At 46.2% G+C, this 19,553-nt stretch overlaps 7 protein-coding genes across 7 annotated transcripts; 1 reads left to right on the forward strand and 6 right to left on the reverse strand.

Annotated features, from left to right (window-relative positions):
• Positions 1-4,674: 4,674 nt before the first annotated feature.
• CCR75_000934 (uncharacterized protein) lies at positions 4,675-4,857 on the reverse strand (the record flags this gene model as incomplete). Its single annotated transcript, XM_067959039.1, has 1 exon — positions 4,675-4,857. The coding sequence occupies one exon, from the start codon at positions 4,855-4,857 to the stop codon at positions 4,675-4,677; it is 183 nt and encodes a 60-aa protein (XP_067818137.1).
• An 894-nt stretch (positions 4,858-5,751) lies between these two features.
• Positions 5,752-6,669, reverse strand: CCR75_000933 (uncharacterized protein; the record flags this gene model as incomplete). The annotated part of the gene is given in 3 exon segments (XM_067959038.1): positions 5,752-5,945; positions 5,965-6,340; positions 6,406-6,669. 3 exon segments carry the CDS (start codon positions 6,667-6,669, stop codon positions 5,752-5,754), a joined length of 834 nt encoding a protein of 277 aa, XP_067818130.1.
• A 26-nt stretch (positions 6,670-6,695) lies between these two features.
• Positions 6,696-7,037, reverse strand: CCR75_000932 (uncharacterized protein; the record flags this gene model as incomplete). The annotated part of the gene is made up of 1 exon (XM_067959037.1): positions 6,696-7,037. The coding sequence occupies one exon, from the start codon at positions 7,035-7,037 to the stop codon at positions 6,696-6,698; it is 342 nt and encodes a 113-aa protein (XP_067818131.1).
• A 3,724-nt stretch (positions 7,038-10,761) lies between these two features.
• On the reverse strand, positions 10,762-12,365 carry CCR75_000931 (uncharacterized protein). Its single transcript, XM_067959036.1, has 2 exons — positions 12,178-12,365; positions 10,762-12,109 (listed from the first exon to the last, which is right to left on the reverse strand). Exons 1-2 carry the CDS (start codon positions 12,304-12,306, stop codon positions 11,318-11,320), a joined length of 921 nt encoding a protein of 306 aa, XP_067818132.1. The 5' UTR covers positions 12,307-12,365; the 3' UTR covers positions 10,762-11,317.
• A 193-nt stretch (positions 12,366-12,558) lies between these two features.
• Positions 12,559-14,116, forward strand: CCR75_000930 (uncharacterized protein; the record flags this gene model as incomplete). Its single annotated transcript, XM_067959035.1, has 2 exons — positions 12,559-12,833; positions 12,908-14,116. 2 exons carry the CDS (start codon positions 12,559-12,561, stop codon positions 14,016-14,018), a joined length of 1,386 nt encoding a protein of 461 aa, XP_067818133.1. The 3' UTR covers positions 14,019-14,116.
• Positions 14,117-15,105: 989 nt separating this feature from the next.
• On the reverse strand, positions 15,106-16,097 carry CCR75_000929 (uncharacterized protein). Its single transcript, XM_067959034.1, has 2 exons — positions 15,461-16,097; positions 15,106-15,403 (listed from the first exon to the last, which is right to left on the reverse strand). Exons 1-2 carry the CDS (start codon positions 15,935-15,937, stop codon positions 15,254-15,256), a joined length of 627 nt encoding a protein of 208 aa, XP_067818499.1. The 5' UTR covers positions 15,938-16,097; the 3' UTR covers positions 15,106-15,253.
• Positions 16,098-16,209: 112 nt separating this feature from the next.
• Positions 16,210-17,907, reverse strand: CCR75_000928 (uncharacterized protein; the record flags this gene model as incomplete). The annotated part of the gene is made up of 1 exon (XM_067959033.1): positions 16,210-17,907. The coding sequence occupies one exon, from the start codon at positions 17,905-17,907 to the stop codon at positions 16,210-16,212; it is 1,698 nt and encodes a 565-aa protein (XP_067818498.1).
• Positions 17,908-19,553: the final 1,646 nt, after the last annotated feature.

Here is a 19,553-nt window from a genome sequence, read left to right on the forward strand (position 1 = left end):
ATCCCGTACACAGCAGTGAGCACCCCCAGTGGTATGCTCTGGGAATGGCTAGTGATGCCTCAGGGGCTTAGTAACGCCCCTGCAACATTCAACAGATGTGTAACAAATCTGTTGAGACCGGTGCGGGATTTCGCACCGAGTTATTTCGACGATGTATTCGTCCATAGCCGGGCCATGGACGGTAAGACGGACGTGGAAGTTCATAAAACTCACGTTCGTCAGGTTCTTACACTTATGCGAAAGCATAAGTTGTACGCAAATCTCAAGAAGTGTATATTCGCTGCAACCGAAATACCACTTCTTGGGTGCATCGTTGGTAAAAACGGCGTGCGCCCTGATCCCGAAAAGATCAAGGCAATCGCCGACTGGCCAGTTCCAGTCGATATCAAGGGACTTTGAAAGTTCCTTGGTTTAGCGGCGTACTTGCACAAGTACTCTCGCAATTATGCAGAGATGACAGTTCATCTCTCTCGTCTCGTGAAAAAGACGAGAAATGGTTATGGAACGCTGATTGTCAGCGTTCGTTTAAAGGTATCAAGCAAAGCTTGATGCAATCGCCCATCTTGGTGATTGCAGATCAAGTCAGACCATTCCATGTGGTCTGTGACGCCAGCGAATTCGCAATCGGCTGCGCGTTAATGCAATACGATACAGACGGCGCGGAGCGCCTCATCTGTTACCAATCGCGCCATCTGCAACCAGCTGAGCGCAATTACCCAGTGCATGACAAAGAAATTCCTAGGCAAGTTTGCTTTGAGCATTTTGGCAACTCGCTGGTGCAGCCGAATGGTCGCACAGGTCCGGCTGTACTGCTCAGGACCAGCTGCCGCGTTAGTCATATAGGGATCTTCCTTCGTTTGATTCTTCAGCGCTTCGGGATCAACAGATGGATCTGTAGATGTAGAGCGAGCCTTTTTTCCTGAAACAAATCAAAAGTCGAACCGCCCATGATTTCTTCAAAACGCAAGCGGGCGAAATTAACTCGTGCCACGAAATATACATTGGCTAAATTAAGGGTCTATCTCCTGGGAGATAGACCGTTCATCGTATATGCGGACCACGCGTCATTACGCACGGCCGTAAGCAGCCCACACCTCTCGCAAAGAATGGCGAGGTGTCTATCCTTCTTCGCGGAGTATACTTTCTCCGTTGAATATAAACCAGGACGACTTAATGTCGTCGCTGATTCGTTATCACGCCGACCCGATTTCGAGTCGGCAGTGCACTCCAACAGTGAAATTCTCACTGTTGCAACACTCACTATGAGTGTTCCGTCATCAACTTTGTTGGATGACATTTAACAAGCCTACACAGATAAAAAAATGCCTTCTGCGTTTAATGAATCATCTGCTGATTCCATTCAATAAATCTCTTAAAGATTAACTGGCTTTAATCGATCGTCATCCGATCGATACACAACACGCAACGGCTTATTGTATTACACAGCCGTTGCCGGCGACACTCCACGTGTCGTCGTCCCAACTCACAATGATTTGCGCTTGCGCATCATGTATGGGTGTCACGATGCACCAACAAGTGGGCATCGTGGACGTGAGAAGACTTACCTCACAGTAAGTCGCGACTTTTACTGGCCCCGCCAGTATCAGTTCGTTCGCAAGTACATTCGTGCTTGCGAGGTATGTCAACGGGTGAAGCCTAGCCCTTCATCCTGTGCACCTCTTCAATTCCGGCAGAGTGTCGGCAGTCCGTATCTATGGACTTCGTCTTCGGATTTCTCAAAGACGATCACAAAAACAATGGAATTCTTGTTTTTGTAGACAGATTCAGCAAGACGGTAATTCTTGCTGCAGTACAATAGTTGTTAACGGCTCCGGGCTGTGCTTGTGTCTTTATCGACACGGTATTCAAACTCCACGGATTACCCTGTGAACTGATATCGGATAGAGATCCACGGTTCACGGCGGAGTTCTGGCAATCCGTGTTCCGATCTCTCGGATCACGGCTGACTATGTCAACATCCAATCACCCAGAAACGGATGGTCAAACAGAACACGTAAATCGCGTCCTCGAAGTGATAGTTCGAGGTTACGTTCAAATGTATCCGAATTGGAGCGAGTCTTTACCGATCGTCGAATTCGCCATCAATAATTCGGTGCACGTCTACAACGCAAACACTGTTCTTCGTGAATGGCTTACGCCATCCTCGCACACCCACCCAATTAGAGGAATCCTCTAGTTTAAGGGGGCTGGACTGGCACGAGCAAAACCATTTCTGGCTCTTGCTCATCACGCGTCGAAGCTAACAACGACGCGAATGATGTCGATGTCGAAGATATCGACATCAAAGACGAGAATGATCTCATGGTAGTACGCACAAAGCGTACTAAAAAGCCAAAACAATAAGTCAGCAGAAGAATTTTTTTTTTTTGCTAACTCGAGAATCAATAATCGGTTTCGTTCAGGATTCCATTGCTAACGCAGTGGACCGTCAGAACCGGAATGCAGACAAACATGGAAGATCAAATGTTCATTCATTTAAAGTTAATGATCTAGTGCTACTCTCAACGGTAAACCTACCTAAGCGTTTAGTCACTAATGTGGGTAGCAGTAAACTACCACCCAAATTCATTGGGCCTTTCCGTGTACTGCATCGCATCCCCCCGAACCATCAGTACGCGGTTTCTTCCGAGGACGAATCTGACCACCCTTGATAAGAATCCCTTAAAGATTGTTGTGATCGCGAACCCGATTCTCATGTTGAATCTGGAGTTTCTCATGCCGGTTCCAAGTTTCCTCGAAACTGCGAGGAGCTGACGACAGGTCATCACGAAGAGTGTGATATTTCCGTTTTCGAACGGTCTTCCAACCGCTCGATATGGTGAGCCTGCCCTGTCTGCTCCAACGAGCGACGCTTGCCACGCTCGTGGTCAAGTCCCTCCTCCAAATCATGGAGGAAGCGATCGAGTTTGTCGATCTTCGACTCTAGATCCGACGCACGGTTCGGATCTAATTTTTCCTCCTCCACCACAACCATTGGTGGATTTCCACGGTGGTCAACGTTTCTTTGAGGAACGTATCCAGAACCACCGTGCAGCGAACGAGTTATCTTGTTCGCTGGCGCGGTTGTCCACCTCTACATGACAGCTGGGAGCCTCGTTCCTAGCTGGTTGCTGACGTTGAGGGCCTCATCCGTCAGTATGTCGAGACCCATCCGATGGTTCAGAAGGCCCATCGGAAAACACGTGCCCCTGGCGCGTGTAAATCGATGGCAAACGTCAATCGAATCCCGCATCTCAACAGAGATGCGAGTTCTTCCCCAGGGCAAAGAAAGGGAATAGACATCCCCTTTTACCCTCTTCGAGTTGTCAACACAACACTGACAGGGATCACCCCACGTGAGGCATGGAAGCCCAGCCTCAGGTGACAACCGATGCAACTTATACTTTGCACCGGATGGAGTTCGTTTCTCAAACTTAACGCGAATCGCGTAAAGTCTTTGAAGCCAGGCTTCGCGTCCAAAGTCTTTGACATTGCGAATGAACGCGCTCGAGGCTTGCATAAGCGAGACTTTATCTCGCTTATTGTTGCCACTATACTATCGATGCTTGAAAAAAGAATCGAGAAAAAAATCTTCCTCAGCGCGAAAGTTCTTCGCGCTGGAATCAAGGCCATGTAGCTTTGTCGCAATAAATACCATAGAGGGGTCGTATTCACGTGGTGAATCACCACGTGCACCCGCAACATCTAGTGTTGCGCGAGAAGAAGATACTACGGCAGACGGAACGTCTGCCGCAAGAGACAATAGTGCGTCAGCCGTGGCTGCATGAACCGCAGCCGAAGCTCCGCACTACCAGCACCCCGCATGGATTTATTCTTCATGCAATGGAATTTAAAATGATGGTTCTGACCAATCATCATCATTTTTTAAATTAAGTGGTCACATAGTGACTACTCATCCAATGACAGTCAGAGTGATTGTCGTTTAAGGGAGGGGTGAAGTAACGGGGTGTATCGTTACATTAAAAATAACACTCAAGGTTGTTAATTAATATATTATCTAAGAGGTAGATAATATTTGGAGAATATTACTTTATATAGTAATACTCGGAAATCTTATCCATAAATAGGTATATCTATTTATCCCGCAGACTAATCAGAAGCAAAGAGAGAGAGACAGATAAGATTTCAATTGCATGTTTAGTATGAGTTTATGATTAAATTAGCATCAACAGATAAAAAGAAGGAGAAACTTTAATTATATCAATACAGTTTTCATTTAACCCTCTTGAAGGTAGTTGTCTTAAAGAGTAGTCTTCCTCTGCACGTACTAGTGTACGTGAAGTGACATAAGGCACCACTCGCAACTGAAGCAGTACAAGTCGTAGTGCCCCGTTACACCTCCTTTCCCTCTGTGGACTCGCCCGCTTTCCTCCAGATGTTCACCACCATTAAAACAGGAAGTGGTGGTAAAATTAAAACACCAGATCCGAAGGTTTAGCTTTATGTTGTTGCCAGGGTTTGAACCCTTATACACGCATAAACCATATCTGTCGGAGCTGGACGTGCCGATCTCTTCTTGAGTCTTTTGCTGATTGTTTCTCGGTCCATTCGTCTGTTTCTCCATATTGGTGCTTGAGCACCATCCTACTGGTATAATGAAATTCCTCGTCGAATGGTTCGAAGCTGCAACAATGCCTTTTTCGAGCTTATTGGTCAGTGCTGTAAGAGTTCTTTCAGCGATCGGTCCTTTGCATTCATTCTGGAGCACCGCCATAGCCACGATGTAGTATTGGCAGCTTCCATTTGGGGGGGGTCCGCCTCACTCAGCCCACATTGCTCCAGGAGCTGACCCCCTGTACATTTCCCAAAATTTGGGTTGGTGGTGTCCAAATTCATGATTGCTTTGGTCACTTCCTTCGAAATCGGGCCATTTCGTCCCGGACGATAGCCCACATTAAAGCCTCTGCTTTCTCCATAGGATCGAACCGAATGCTACGTTTAATCCGGGTCTCGTCCTTGATAGCTAGTGGTTCTTCAGGTTACTCCGTGGTCGGCTACTTCTCCGTTGGTATAGGAGGGGGGGGGCTTTCTTTCCTGGTTTTGCTGGGCTCGACATCCGTGTTAGAATGGTCGTGGGGTTTCGTTTGGAGGCCACTACTGACGGGTTCGGTACCTGCTGGAGCGAAAGAGCCGTTAGACGACTAGATTGCACAGTTTGCCAAGTTTGGTGCATTGTTGTCAGGTTTGGGCTTCTAGCACCAGTAGTTGAGTAACTGGGAGATTCAATAGCTGCGACCGTCTCCACATTGGTCACTACTCGTGCCGCCGATTCCTTTTCGTATTCCTCCACTCGATGCCAGAGTTGCTCCAAGTCTTCCAGGCTAGTCAGGGTGGATTCATGGAGGGACAGCGTCGCGATATCCGAAACAGTGACGGTAAGGCAAGTTCTCTCAGTCGTCTATTCTTCTTCCGACGAATTGAATCTGTTGCGGTTGTGACCGCTGGAACCACAATTGAAACATGGGTAAGCGGCCCGTTGACTGACATGGTAAACAATGATTGTATCGCCGTTACAGCTTAATATTTTTTTGCCAGCAAACATGGACATCCCGGCCACTTGAGAATATTTCCTAAGTATCCGTAAGCAGGCTTACATTCTGCGTAGTCGGTTCCTGCCAGGTAGCATACTTTCCGGTGAACTTACTGCGAATATACGCATCAATTGCAGATCAGCCAGGCTTCGAAATACATTAAGCAATCGCACATGGTAACATTCGCGAGGATTTTCATTCATGATCTCATCCGCACCAACTTGACGGTTCCATACGGACTGCAGATCTGAATATTCATTGGAATGGTCATCGTTGTCATCTGGGTGCTCATTGATAAGAGGGAAAGTCCTGTGCCGGAAAGGTAAGGTTCGAATTTCCCGTCTATTTTAAGCTGCTCGTTCTCGCGTCCAAGTATTAGATGTACCACGAGTGCTATTTTATCCAATTACACTTGTATGGTATCTTGTAGGAGCTGGATCACTCGCCTTGTTGTGATTGCCATTGTCTAAACCCATTGTGATCATCCCTATTAGCCGCGGTCTGTTCTGGAAATCTATGTACACCGGAAACTCATGGTGTATCTTGATCATCAGGTCACCTTCGATTTGAGCATGGATGATGCTTTGAATTAACCGCAATGCTTCATTAGTGCAGATCCGCTTCAGTAAATCAGGGAGTTTGGCGCAGAGGATAGACCCCTCTATGAATCCTTTGATCATCTTAATTTCTGCTGCAGTCGGTTTTCTGAATTGAGTTGGAAATCCGTACGGGGTTTCACATTGTCGTCTCAGTTCTTGACTCTTTGGAACTTGTACAGGGAGATGGGTCTGCAGTCATGTCAGCAGTTTAACTTCCTGTTTTGGCCGATTGCTCCGCTGCGTGTTTGGTCCACATATTGGCCATGGGCTGCGATGTAACCTTCATAGTGATGATTCGTTGTTCTACAAGGTTTACCAGAGCTTTTTTTTACTTGAAAATAGCTCTTATAATGTCGTACAGGCGCGCTCTCCACTTCCGGGCCACTTGACCAACTTTTATCATCTTTCGCGAATAACCGGAGAAGCGCATCCGTTTCTTCATCGTTTAGCTGCGGGTAGTGACTTTTACTGGCTTCGAGCGGTTCATGCGGCTGCTCGTTTAAGACTTCGGCAAACATTCACTGCATATACTTTCGGGCACAGCCTATCGTGGGGGCAAGTCCAAGTACTTCTTCTTCGAGTCTTTGATTTCCTCGCGGAACATCTCTGGAAAGGCTACTTCCTCTTCTTGACCGTCAACAATTTGCGGTGGTTCGTCTCGCTCACTCTCCGGTACAGGTTCCTTCACTTCGTCTTCGACTCCATCTTCCTGTGGTGGCGGCGAGTTAGCCTCCGTCCTGGCTACTTCTTCGGCGTCGTTCCGGTGCCCCGCTTCCGTCTGCAGTGGCTCTTGTTCGGTCAGTCGGTCTCTCGTGCCTTTCTTGGAGTCAAATTCGTCACTCTCTTCGGCCATGCGCCTCTCTATCCCTGCATACTGCTCCAGCATGTAGGTGCCCTCTTCTTCACGTTATGGTTGCCCCGGATCCCCCACCTTCGCAGGTTCCCCAATAGGATTCGCTCAAGGAGGTTCCCCTTGTCGCTGCATGAAGATGTCTCATGTTTTAAGGACACGACCGACTTGCTTCATTTACAGGCTTCATAACTTTGTTTCGGTGTATTGGTTGAGATCTTCTCCTTTTCTACTGGACTCTGACTCTTTGCGTGGTTACTCTCAGTCGCCACTTTGTTTGCTGAGCGGTTGATGTTCTCGATCGGTTGCTAATTAGGAAGTGCCAGCAGATCCATGAATGTAGGCTAAATGTGTAAGGGCCATCAGATCATGCATTTACAATTCATGTAATTGATCCCTTATAAGCAATCAATTTTGACGTAATACTTATTTTTGTTATGTAGACGACGATGTTGACGTCGTCCTTTGATCAAATATAGTTGTGACCAATGCTCACCGTCTAGACTCTACTTGTACAGCGAGGAAGCGGTTTAACCAGCTTCTCTTGCGTGCAGTGAGGTAGTTGTGGTAGGCGCGTTAGCGACCTCACCCAACGCACTAAGTACTCTAGTAAAGTGTTGTCACGGGAGCGGTAATCCGGCTCCTCGTGCGCACTTACCAAGTAGGAAGTAGTTTTTAGACTGATTTATATTAAATCGTATTAAATATAAATACCTAATTTACCAATCAAAATGTCATCTCTATAGATAACATTTAATATGTATTGCGAGCGTATCTTTATAGATACCTCGCGTAACGGATGACGCTGGGCGTCATCCCTCTTAATGTGAATGCACCCATGTGCATCACATACACAAGGGTTTGTCGCAAATGTGCACCACACCCGAGTGCTGGGTCTATTTACTTTAAGGAAAAAGTACCATAATACCCCTGACAAATGCAGAAAAGACGGAAATACCCCTGTACTTTTATAAATGACCAAAATGCCCCTGGCTATAGCCTACATATATATACACGGAAAACCGTTGCGCACAGAATAATCCTACCTCACTTCCTTTCGCGCCAATTATGGCGGAACATCAGCTTACTGTTGGAAAGGAGTTTGCAAATGGTAAAAGCTGCGGCGAAGCAGTCAAAGCGATTGCCATCTCTGAGCGGTTCGAGCTCGCGGTGATGAAAAGTGACAAATGACGCTTCACAGTGGCTTGCGTGCAAGAAGGCTGCTCCTGGAGGCTGCACGCTGCAAAACTTGCCGACACACCAACGTTCACCATCAGGACTCTGCGAGACGAACACTCTTGTCTAGGTGTGACTCACCTTGGCCACCAACAGGCATCAATTTCTTGGGTTGCGAGCGAAGTCGAGGCCCGGTTGCGTGACGACACCCAGAACATACTAAAGGAAATCATCCAAGACGTTCGTCGCGAGCATGGGGTCACAATTTCATACAAGCAAGCTTGGAGAGGGAAAGCGAGGAGTATGGAAACTATTCATGGCTCCTACGAAAAAAGCTTATGAAAATCTTCCGGCGTATTGCAGGCAGATTTGTTTGACAAATCCGGGTGAGAGCCGTGGATGGCTGGTGTTCGTTTTATTTGCCTGCCAAAAAATCTTAATATTTTGCTGATGCAATGACTGCTGCAACAGGAAGCGTCGCGGCCGTGTACACGACTGGACCCGAGCATCATTTTCGGCGCCTTTTTGTTGCCTACCAAGCGTCGATTGCAGAATTTAGCTCTGGGTGCCGTCCACTACTGGGCCTTGATGGAACCCACCTTAGATCAAAGTATTTGGGGACGCTTCTAGCGGCGACGGCGGTGGACGGTGATGGCGCTCTCTTCCCGCTGGCAATGGCCGTCGTCGACGCTGAAAACGACGAGAACTGGCTTTAGTTTTATCAGAGCTACGGACGCTTCTGGAAGCATATGCTCCGAATATGCAGCGTCTGACCTTCCTTTCCGATCGTCAGAAAGGGCTGATCGTCGGAGTTCAGGAAATCTTTCCCCATGCATATCATGGCTTTTGCATGCGGCACCTCAGTTAAAACTTTTGGAAGGCATCCAAAAATGTCTCATTGGTTAAGATCTTGTAGCAGGCCGCCTATGCATTGACCGACGTGGATTCGACGCTAAGATGAGCGAGATTGAAGAAATTTGAATTGAAGCTAAAGAGTGGATTGCGGGCATAGCCAAAAAACTTAATTGGATTCTGGAAGCCCGTGAGCTCCCAATCGTAATGATGATGCAGCGGTATGTTGCTGATGAAGTCTGTTGAATGGATTTGAACTTCAGATTCTAACCGTTTTGGTATATTCTTACACTTTGGGAAATGATCCGCCAGCAGTTGATGGTCTGGTTCGATGAGCGGCGACGGAAGGTAGCTGAATGGCCTTCGAAACTTGTTCCTTCAGTTGAGAAAAAGGTCGGCGCTGCCATCGAGCGCGCTAGGCACTACCGGGTTCTACGTGCGGCTGATTATGAATTCGAGGTGATATCAGAGGACCGGAATTTGACTGTCAATATTAGGCAACATGAGTGCTCGTGCAAGCGGTGGCAGATACAAGATGAGCTTGCTCAGATATAATCAGCACCGTATCCTTGATGACTCGTTCTATTAACAATAGCACATCTATATCACCAGAATTTCCTTGTCACCACGCAGCAGCAGCGCTACTATTGTGTCGAATCAATGTGAGGCAGCAAGCAAAAGAATGTTTTACGGTAGTTGCATACCGGCGCACGTACGCAGAAACAGTACACCCACTTAGCGATAAAAGCATTTGGGCTGATGTGTTAGATGAGGACGGGAAAAAAGTACGTGTATTCCCACCGCATACGCGACGTCCACCGGGACGCCCAAAGAAGAAGCGCATGCGTAGAGAGAAGGAAGGCCTGGAGAAGCGTCCCGTGCATTGCGGCAGATGCAAACAACCTGGGCATTATAGCTCTACTTGTCGTGAGCGCATCTTACTTACTACGCTTTGGGAAAAGAGATTTGCCAGTATTTGATGCCTGATATATATAGCCTGAGGCATTTTGGTCATTTGTGTCTTTTGGGAATATTGCCAATGTTTGAAACCTGTGTATGCTTCGCGTTTTCTTAAGAACGGTCGGATCTGGACGCGGGTGGGTGCAAAAGATGCGAAAACGTTTGTAGATCACAAATTTGTAAAAATATTTAAGGATTACACCATGGGTTGTTGGGTATTTTGAATATTTCGGCATTTTTGGAGTGTGGGCGTGTGCAATGGCCAAGATCACTTTTGACAAACAGAATTAAAAATGAGCGAAGGTTACCCCAGCATAGAGCTCACCTCCCCGGTTCTGCGCAAGCACCACGATGGTAATAGCAACCATTACATAGTTTTTCCAGATGGCTATCACGGAAAGGCATCTGGAAAGAGTAGTTTGGCATTCCGTCTAGTTCCAAAAGGGGTTTCCAGTTGCTTCAGAAAAAGACCGTTGATAAGCTCGTGGGTTGTAGAAGCAGAAAAGACGGCCTTCCAGTTGCCTTGGCGGTCTTTACAGCGAGCGTAGTAGCCGCGTTCCGGCTCGCAGGCCAGTATGACGTTGTGCTTCAAAAAAAACACAGCGGGAGACTGAATGATTGTCCTTTTTTCGAACGAGAAAGACTCGTTAAAGTGATGTGATTATGCTGTGCGCACGATTTTCCGTGTATATATATATAGGCTATAGCCAGGGGCATTTTGGTCATTTATAAAAGTACAGGGGTATTTCCGTCTTTCCTGCATTTGTCAGGGGTATTTTGGTACTTTTTCCTTACTTTAATTTAATAATTGACCATCCCCTAAGAACACCAGTGTTTTTAACGGGGACTGTGTAACATTAGGGCAAATTTAACCCTCTCATAATATGTGCCGTAAGAAATTACCCGACGGTATTGCAAGAAGTCTTGTAGGAGCACGTGACATAAGCGCAATCATTGACAGGTAGCTTGACTGCTACATATACATTTTAAGATTATTAATTTCGGGAAATCTTGATGGGCGATTCGTGCATATAAGAAAAGTTTTAGCGGCACCTACGCATGGCATAATTCTTTTATTTTGAAGTTATTTTTAATATTAAAGTTTCATGCTACATGCATTTCGACTTCAATATTAAAAATAAGCATGTGAAATAAAATGCACTGGTCGGAGCAACGACAACAGCAATTTGACAAGCAAGATCATAAAGATTACTCGCTCACCTCTTACCTCGCTCGGCTCGACTGTTTTGCTGGCGAGAAAGCAATGCATCTATTAAATCTCTTGACGCGAGCAGCCTAAATTATGCACCACATGAGAACGGATCGAGTCAGTTCATATCGTGCGCCAAATCCTCCACCTTGCGGCCCTGTAGCACTGTGCTACCCTTTGCCACCTGAAAGTACACGTGTACGTGAAAGATATTGATCGACCTCTCGGGGTTATCATCATAATTCCACCGCTTTACAAGCGGCGCATTGGCATCGATCCAACTCTCGACGTACTGCTTCACTTGTTTGTGGTCAAGGTCCTGCACATGCCACAACGTCCAGTGCTCGATGCCTGCAGGAGTATCATAGGGAAACATATTGGGTTCTAGGAACGCGTTCCTACCCTTTAAAATCGTGGCAAAAATTTGCTCTTCAGCACACTCATAGATCGTACGGATCTCATCGAGGTGATCCCACTTGCGTAACTTACACTCGTCAGTCCGGCTCCAGTATTCGATGTGAAGCGTGCGGCGATTGCGACGACGTGGTAGCTGACTAACACAATCAACATCAGCAGCGGAAACCATTGCAACACCAGCAGCACAATTATCAGCATCAGAACCACCACCACGAGACAAAGTAGGCTTAAATGTTTCATGCAAGCCTTTTTCCTCCTCTTCCTCACTGTCAGTAGGTAAATAATCACTGTCGATATCAGCTGGCGCATCGTGCTGGGCTTCGGTCTTGCGTCTCTTTACTCGGGGCTCTTCCTCGTTTTCGAGCCACTGAGAGCTGTCCACAGTTTGCGCAAGAGCCTCATTAATATCAACGGAATCCGATGTCGGACGCAGGGTACGCATACCGTCCTGAGACTCATGCATTGCACAGGATTCCGCGTTGGAAAGGTTGACCTGAGGGCAACGCATGTTTGAGATGACCATCATTCCGAGTGATTGTGTAGTCCACATGATTCTCTTACCTTGTCGCTCGAGTGGCGGCTCAAGTCGACGTCATAGATAGATGAGGGGGAGTGGCAATCTATGCGGGGCGAGTGAACGCGCTTTAAGGAAAGATGCAACGCCTTTGCGGTGGTTTCCTGGTACGTCATTATGTCCGACTTGGCGTTCAATGATAGAATGTCACGTGGGTGAGGTCAGAATAACCTTCCGTTTTTAAAAGTGAAGGTGTACACTGGCGCTTTCTTCGATTAAAGGACCTTTTTACTTTTGTTAAAGTATCAAATTAAGCTGTCGTCCATCCTATTCTCGCCTTGTTGCTACATTTGAAGTAGCGTTAAGTGTGCCTAAAAAAAGGAACACTTCGTTCGCCACCATACAAACTTCATTCAAACCTTGTTAATATGGGCAAGCGATCACCAGTCTCCGTTGCGGAGAAGTTGCTGGCAGAAGAAGTGTTTCAAACAAATCCGCAGCTGAAACTTAAAAAGCGGAAGCATCTTGGCAAAAATGACGAAAATCCGACACCCTCGCTTAGCTTAAAAGCTGCGTGGATGGACGAAGACGATGCGGAACTCGAGTTGAATCTTGAGGACCAGCCGCAATTACGCAAGCTTCGCGAGACGGAGAAAGATACTGTTGTCGATGGGAAAGAGCTAAATCGACGCCTTAAAACTTTGTACGTCACCAGATTTCCCTGCTATAGCTGCAAGGATTGAGCTGATTACTCGTACTTGTGTATTTACTACGCAGCCATCAGACTGTGCATGGTGCTGTGTCCTGGGCTGACCCCAAAAACTTTTTAAGTGATCGCAAAATCGAAGCTGATGACAGCGACAATGAAGACGAAGCCAACCTCATTCGAAGCACTGGCAAGCTGCTAGAAGAGTCGGGGGAACTACTGCCTCAGGGATCACTCGAGGTTGCCCGAATGAAGGATGCAAACCAGCACGCACCTTCTGGTGCTGTCATTCAATCGGTGCAGTTCCATCCAAATGGACAGGTTTTACTTACCGCGGGTTTGGACAAGACACTGCATCTCTTTCACGTAGATGGCAGCATGAATGCGAACGTCGAGAATGTCTTTGTGGAGGATCTTCCCATGACAGATGCCAAATTCACACTTGATGGTGCTCGTGTGGTGATGACAGGACCTCGGCAGTATTACTTCTCGTACGATATTGAAGCCGGTAAAGCTACGAAGATTCCAGGTCAACTTGGTCGTAAAGAGAGGAAGCGAGATAAAGTGATTGTTTCGGATAGTGGCGAGACTCTAGTGCTCCTTGGGAGTAATGGGTACTTGGACGTACTATCGGCGAAATCGTACGAGTCAATTGGCACGCTCAAGATGAATGGCAATGTCTTCTCTGCAGCTTTTTGCGAGAATGACCGTTATTTGCTTAGCACGGGCTCGGACGGACAGATTTACAAGTGGGATATGCGTACTCGACGGTGTGTATTTGTCCATGACGACGAAGGAAGTCTGGGTAATCACGCCTTGGCTGCTAGCAATAAATTCTACGCTGCTGGCTCGAAAAGCGGCGTAGTTAATATTTACGAGAATGCTGGTTTGACAGCCAAGCCCAATCCACGGAAGGCATTATTGCATCTGACGACTCGGGTCGATTGTCTTAAGTTTAACGCAACGTCAGAGATTTTGGCCATGGCTTCTACTGATGCGAAAGATTCGCTCAAGATGGTGCACATGCCATCTCTTACTGTCTTTAGTAATTGGCCTACGGCACACACACCGCTTCATTACGTATCAGCGATGGATTTTAGTCCGAATAGCGGCTACTTTGCAGTTGGGAACGCCCGAGGACGTGTATTATTGTACCGTTTGACGCACTACAAGTCCACTTAGAAATTTTTTGAGAATCACCAATGTGCCGTGCTTTTTAAATTATACTCAGATTGCTGTACGAGCAACATTGCGTGCTTGTTTCCATCTTTCAATTGTTTCAGACGCGCATGGCATTTAAGCTTCGTTGCTGTGGTAACCAGCAGTTCTAGCGCTTGTTTTAAACATGCGACACCACTTTGCAAATACGGTGAGCAGCTAAAATTAATTGGCAGAATTGTTGAGTAGTCGTCCTATGCACGTGTCGTTTTGTCGATAAGGCTTACAATCTGATGATTGTTTTGTATTGTCGCGACATTATTCATGCTAGCTTGTCAACTTATGTAAAACTAGTGCTTCTGAACGCAAAGGTTTCCACTTTGACGACTTTGGGAAACTGGTCACTTAATGTATGGCGGAGAGCATTGAACACTTTATTATATTTATTGCTTGATAGTTCTCAAGTAGCAAAATGTAATGTGAAAATTGCCGGAAGGTGCACTAATTATTAAAGATCAGATCGAGTTGCTCACGAACGAAATACAAATTTCGCTCTACGACTTCATGCCCCAAGAGCCATTGGAATTATTCCTTAACGTGAAAAATAGAAGCTAAACAAATGCAAAAAATAACTTTGTGATCATTGCTTTTTTGTTAGGATCGAGGTTAATTTCTTGGGTGACACCAGGGCTTTAAATAGAAGGTTACGTATCAAATCAGTCGAGAAATAAAACCTCTGAAGAAAGTCAGGCTGTGTCAAGTTGGCGCAAAAGCAGATCCTCGACAACGACAACGCGTTGTGTCTATCGCTAACGACAGGAATTCCGCAAAATAGTGACCGCGACTAACGCTTTGCAAGTGGATTTTATCAAGCGAATTTATCTCACCTCGGCATAGTTTAAAAGAGCAAAAATCCGTTCAGCGTTCGAAGTAAATTCGGCGTCTCTTTCGCTTTAAATTTTGTGCTGCTTTTTCAATCCGTTCCAGACATGCCGTTTTCAAAACTAGTAGAAATGTGTCTTGTTCGCACTCATGGTCCTGGCGCATTTTAAGTCAAATCTATCCACGAAAATAGAGCGACTGAGACAAAAGGCGAAGTGCATTAAGTGCGTATCGTGAGGAATGTCATATATACTTATTTAAAGGGCGTCGAAACCGCGAGGTCTGTTGTAGTATTTCTAAAATTTACACGGAATAATATCTCGCGTCTTACGAAGTGACCTACGAGATTGAATTCATCTCTTCACGCGTGAAGAAAATTACACAAATTTGGAAATGACCTGCCAGACAATCACCACACAGAGACCTAGAATGACGAAGTACAATAAGAAAATCTGCGACGCCATCTTGCACTTCAGTTTCTTTAAATGCATGCCAGCCTCCGCTGTATCTTCACGCGTTTCGTCAACCTGCATCAAGAAAAATAAGCCAAAACACTTTGCTCTCAATCACCTCGTACGTCGTACATTCGTGCGAACATTAATGAGCTGCTCGCGCTGATCTGCGAGATTGCGATTAATATTCTGCGCTGTGGCTTCAGTCTGTGCAATGATGGCCTGCGCATCGCCCAAGTGATCATCAACTCGGTCTGCGCGCTGATGGTATCGGGCCACGTTGTCTTGCGGCGCAGCAGCCTGTTGACGCTGCTGGCTTCCATCCATGAGCTTCGAGCGTTCGAGATTGGCCTTGAGTTTATCCAATTGCGACTTAAAAGTACGCAATTGCTGGTGCATCTGCCGACGATCCTGCGAGTCGCCAGCACGTGACTCGCTCTCGAGGATGCGCATGTAGCGCTCGGCTTCTGATATGTTTCCCTGTGCACGCTCCGTCCGCTCGGTGCGCTCGCGTTGGTCATTGGCCTTGGCAATCGAGCGAATGTCCTCCATTGCATCGTCGCGGCACTGCTCAAAGTCCTCGCTGTACCCCATAAAAGCCTCCGTCATGGTCACTGTCGACAAGGAAGGCTAGTTTGCTCTGTGTGTAGGTGCAGGTTTACTTATACAAAAAGAAAAGTCAGTCACAACAACCCGACAATCCAGGAACGAGTAAGGGATGTGCGACACACATGCAACATTCTTCGAGCCTCTCCCATTTAGAGAGCACATCATACGAAACGTACAAAAGTCGAAATTTTAGAAAACCTTGCCACATTTTGTTTTTTACACATTTTTTTCTGCTACTTAAAGACTAAAAGCAACTTTAAATCATCGAGTTATTAATCCAGCCCCAGCACGTTTTCCAGTACGACAACGAGGGCAATAGACGCTGGATACAGCAGCAACACGAGAAAGCCGTCAATCAGACGCTGTGTCTTCTTCATAGCCATATACCCGATAGCAAGTTCGACAAACAAAATCGACAAGGTCTCGGCCGAGAATTCCCATACAAGTCCCCCGCTCTTAAACGACATGAGGGCGGCAAAAATGCCTAAACAAAATGTATTGTTCATGCACGCGGCGCCAAGAAGAGCCGAGATGGAAATGGAGATTGTTTTGGATGTTTTCTTTTGTGCATAATTATACGCGGCAATGAGTTCACTGGCATTCGAAGCCAATGGCGCAACCACGAACGATACGTAGAAAGCTGGAATCCCCGTACGCGCGCCAATTTCGGAAAGCACGTCAACCATGGGGTCAGAGAACAAAAGCACGAGCGCGGTGCCTAGAAACATCATGTACGCCGAGCGGGTTTTGATTTTCTTTTGTTGCTCAGCAATTGACAAGTGCGCAAGGTCTTGAGGCACTTCTTCCTCTTCTTCCTCGTCCTCGTCTCCGTCTGCAGGAGGAAGAGCCAACGAGTGCTGCTGTTCCACTACAACGCGCTGCATGGACACTGTCGAGTGGCCTCGCGCTTCATGCTCGTATCTTGCCAACATGTACCGTAGTGTTGCTTCAACAAGTTCATTAAACTCAATAAATCCACTCTTGTCTTTATCCGCGGCGATCATCCACTTGGCAATTTCTTCACGAGAGACGCTCTCGCCTAAATCTTTAAAAAACAGTTGCAATTCATCCGCGTCCATGCGATGGTCTCGATTCTTATCATACGCATGGAAAAACGGGCGAATAATGTCGGCCACACGATCAAACTGCTCTCGAGTCGCATTTAATGGCGTCGTGTGGCTTACGACCTCGCGTTTGAGCTTGGCGACTTCATTAGCTAAGATTCCCGATAAACTAATTTCTCCATTACGAATTGCCGCGACGCGGACCTCGTCGATCACGTCTTCTTTCACTTCCGAAGCCCGTCTTACGTTCCAGTAAAGATACAGCACAAACGAGAGCATGGAGATGACAAATGCAGCAATTGCAAAGGGTTTTTCCGCTCTGGCGACTACAATATTGTCGGCGTGGGCATCTTCGGCGGTCGTGCCAGTGTAAAAGAGCGCAGGGATCTGCAAAATGAGATAAATCATCGCGGTGCAAAGCATGATTCGAGCTGTCGATGGGATCTCGTCAAAGAGCACGACGCCGGTTCTGGTAAGACTTTTATTCCCCGGTGGCATTAATTTTGACCAATGCTCGTCACCTTTCGGGCGGACGTAGTTACCGCGGCCATTCTCGTCGATATTGACGCGACCAGCGTGGATGCTTAGGGCCCAAGGAATGGTGAGTAACATGATAGTAGAGCCAGCGAGAGCCCCCACGCCGACGGAGACTTGTTGCTGTGCGTCTGGGCCCATGCCAGAGAAGAGGACGATTGCTCCGTCAGGTACTGCGCCTAGCACCGGTAGCACGACGCTGCCTACAATGCCCGCCATGGATGGAACGAGCAGCAAGAGTTCACTTCCGTCTGAGATCAGGTTGCTCGCGTTGAAAAGCACAAAGCCGTAAACAGCGCCCAAGAAGAGCACTTGCATGAGGCCTTGGCCATCGTCTGGGAGGTCTTTGGGGTCGATGAAGAAGCCCGCCATGACGTTGTTGTTGCCCTTGTCACGTTTAAGAGCGGATTGTTAAGTGAGACTCGACCTCAAGATCGCATCAATGCTCTTTTGGAGCAACTTGAATACATACGACACGTAAAGCCCTCTGATTCGGCAACCTCGTGAAGATACCTAAAAAAATCAGCTTTTTCGTAAAGGATTGGCACGAGTAAGGATTTGTACACTGATGCGTTCGGGATAAATGGCTGAGGCTCATAATGGCTTGCTCCAAATTGCGCTACTATTCAGGCGTGTCGGTTAAAGAAGAAAATGTATTCTTATAAACGCTTAGTTGTTCAAGCAGCCTGACGAAATGTATGACCCGATGCAGTAAACACAGTATATAGATTTTGTTTCTTGACGAAGTTGTCAAAAGACCAACCGGTATATAGTAGTTACATGCTCCATCTGGACAAGTATTACAAAATAGGTGAAAGGAAAAATTAGGTGATAAATTGCAAAGCTGTAAATGCAAAATCTAGCTCATTGGTCTTGCAAAAGTGTAAGGCAAGCGAAGTAAGTCTTTTCACTCGGGCAGCCGTTTCACGATCATTATTACTTATAAGAGAAATAATACAAATTAGAATCTTAAGAATTATTATACGTTATTTTTAAGAGTAGTACAACTAATTTGCTACCGCAAATATACCGCTTAGTGATATTACATTCATTCCAAATCACTTTTTTTACCACACAATGTGTAACGGGGCACTACGACTTCTACTGCATCAGTACAAGTCCACTTCGCACTGCTTCAGTTGCGAGTGGTGACTTACATTATTTTACGTACACTAGCACGTGCAGAGGAAGAATTCTCTTTAAGGTAATTAGCTTAAAGAGGGTAAAATGAAAACTGTATTTGTAACGGGGTGTATCGTTACATGAAATTAACACTTAAAGGTTGTTAATTAATATATTATCTATAAGGTAGATAATATTTGGAGGATATTACTTTTATAGTAATATTCAAAATTCTTATCCATAAAGATATAGACCATTTATACATATTTATTCCGCAGACTAATCAACTGTAGGAGTAATCAAAGAGAGAGTTTCAGATAAGATCGAGATAAGAATTCATTTCCATGTTTAGTATCAGATTATTATTAAGTTAGCATTTACAAAGATAGAACAAGAGACACTCACTTATATAAGATACAGTTTTCATTTTACCCTCTTAAGCTAATTACCTTAAGAGAAGTCTTCCTCTGCACGTACAGTGTACATCAATTAACGTAGGGCACCACTCGCAACTGAAGCAGTGCGAAGTGGACTTGTACTGAAACAGTACAATTCGTAGTGCCCCGTTACACCTGGTAGCACTTTGTAGTCCGTCTAAGGACCACAGTTCCAATCATCTAACATGGACATGATAAAAGATAATGGAAATATGCATCACGATTCGCGTGACAGCTTTTCCTTTCTAAGTTATATAGAAAGGAGTGCGGTCGAAGGAATGAGTTCGACCGCAGGGAATAATGCCATCCTGGCCATGCTGTCCAGTTTGGACAGAGATTATCTCCATTTAGCGATCGCTAAGTCTAAACAACATGAACTTGACGAGATGAAGGGAAAGATAGCCTTGCTTAATCAGCAAGGCTCTTAACAGGGAGAACTGTTGAGGTTACAACAGGTAC

The sequence above is a fragment of the Bremia lactucae genome, linkage group LG6, assembly GCF_004359215.1.
Source record: "Bremia lactucae strain SF5 linkage group LG6, whole genome shotgun sequence".
NCBI lineage: Eukaryota > Oomycota > Peronosporomycetes > Peronosporales > Peronosporaceae > Bremia > Bremia lactucae.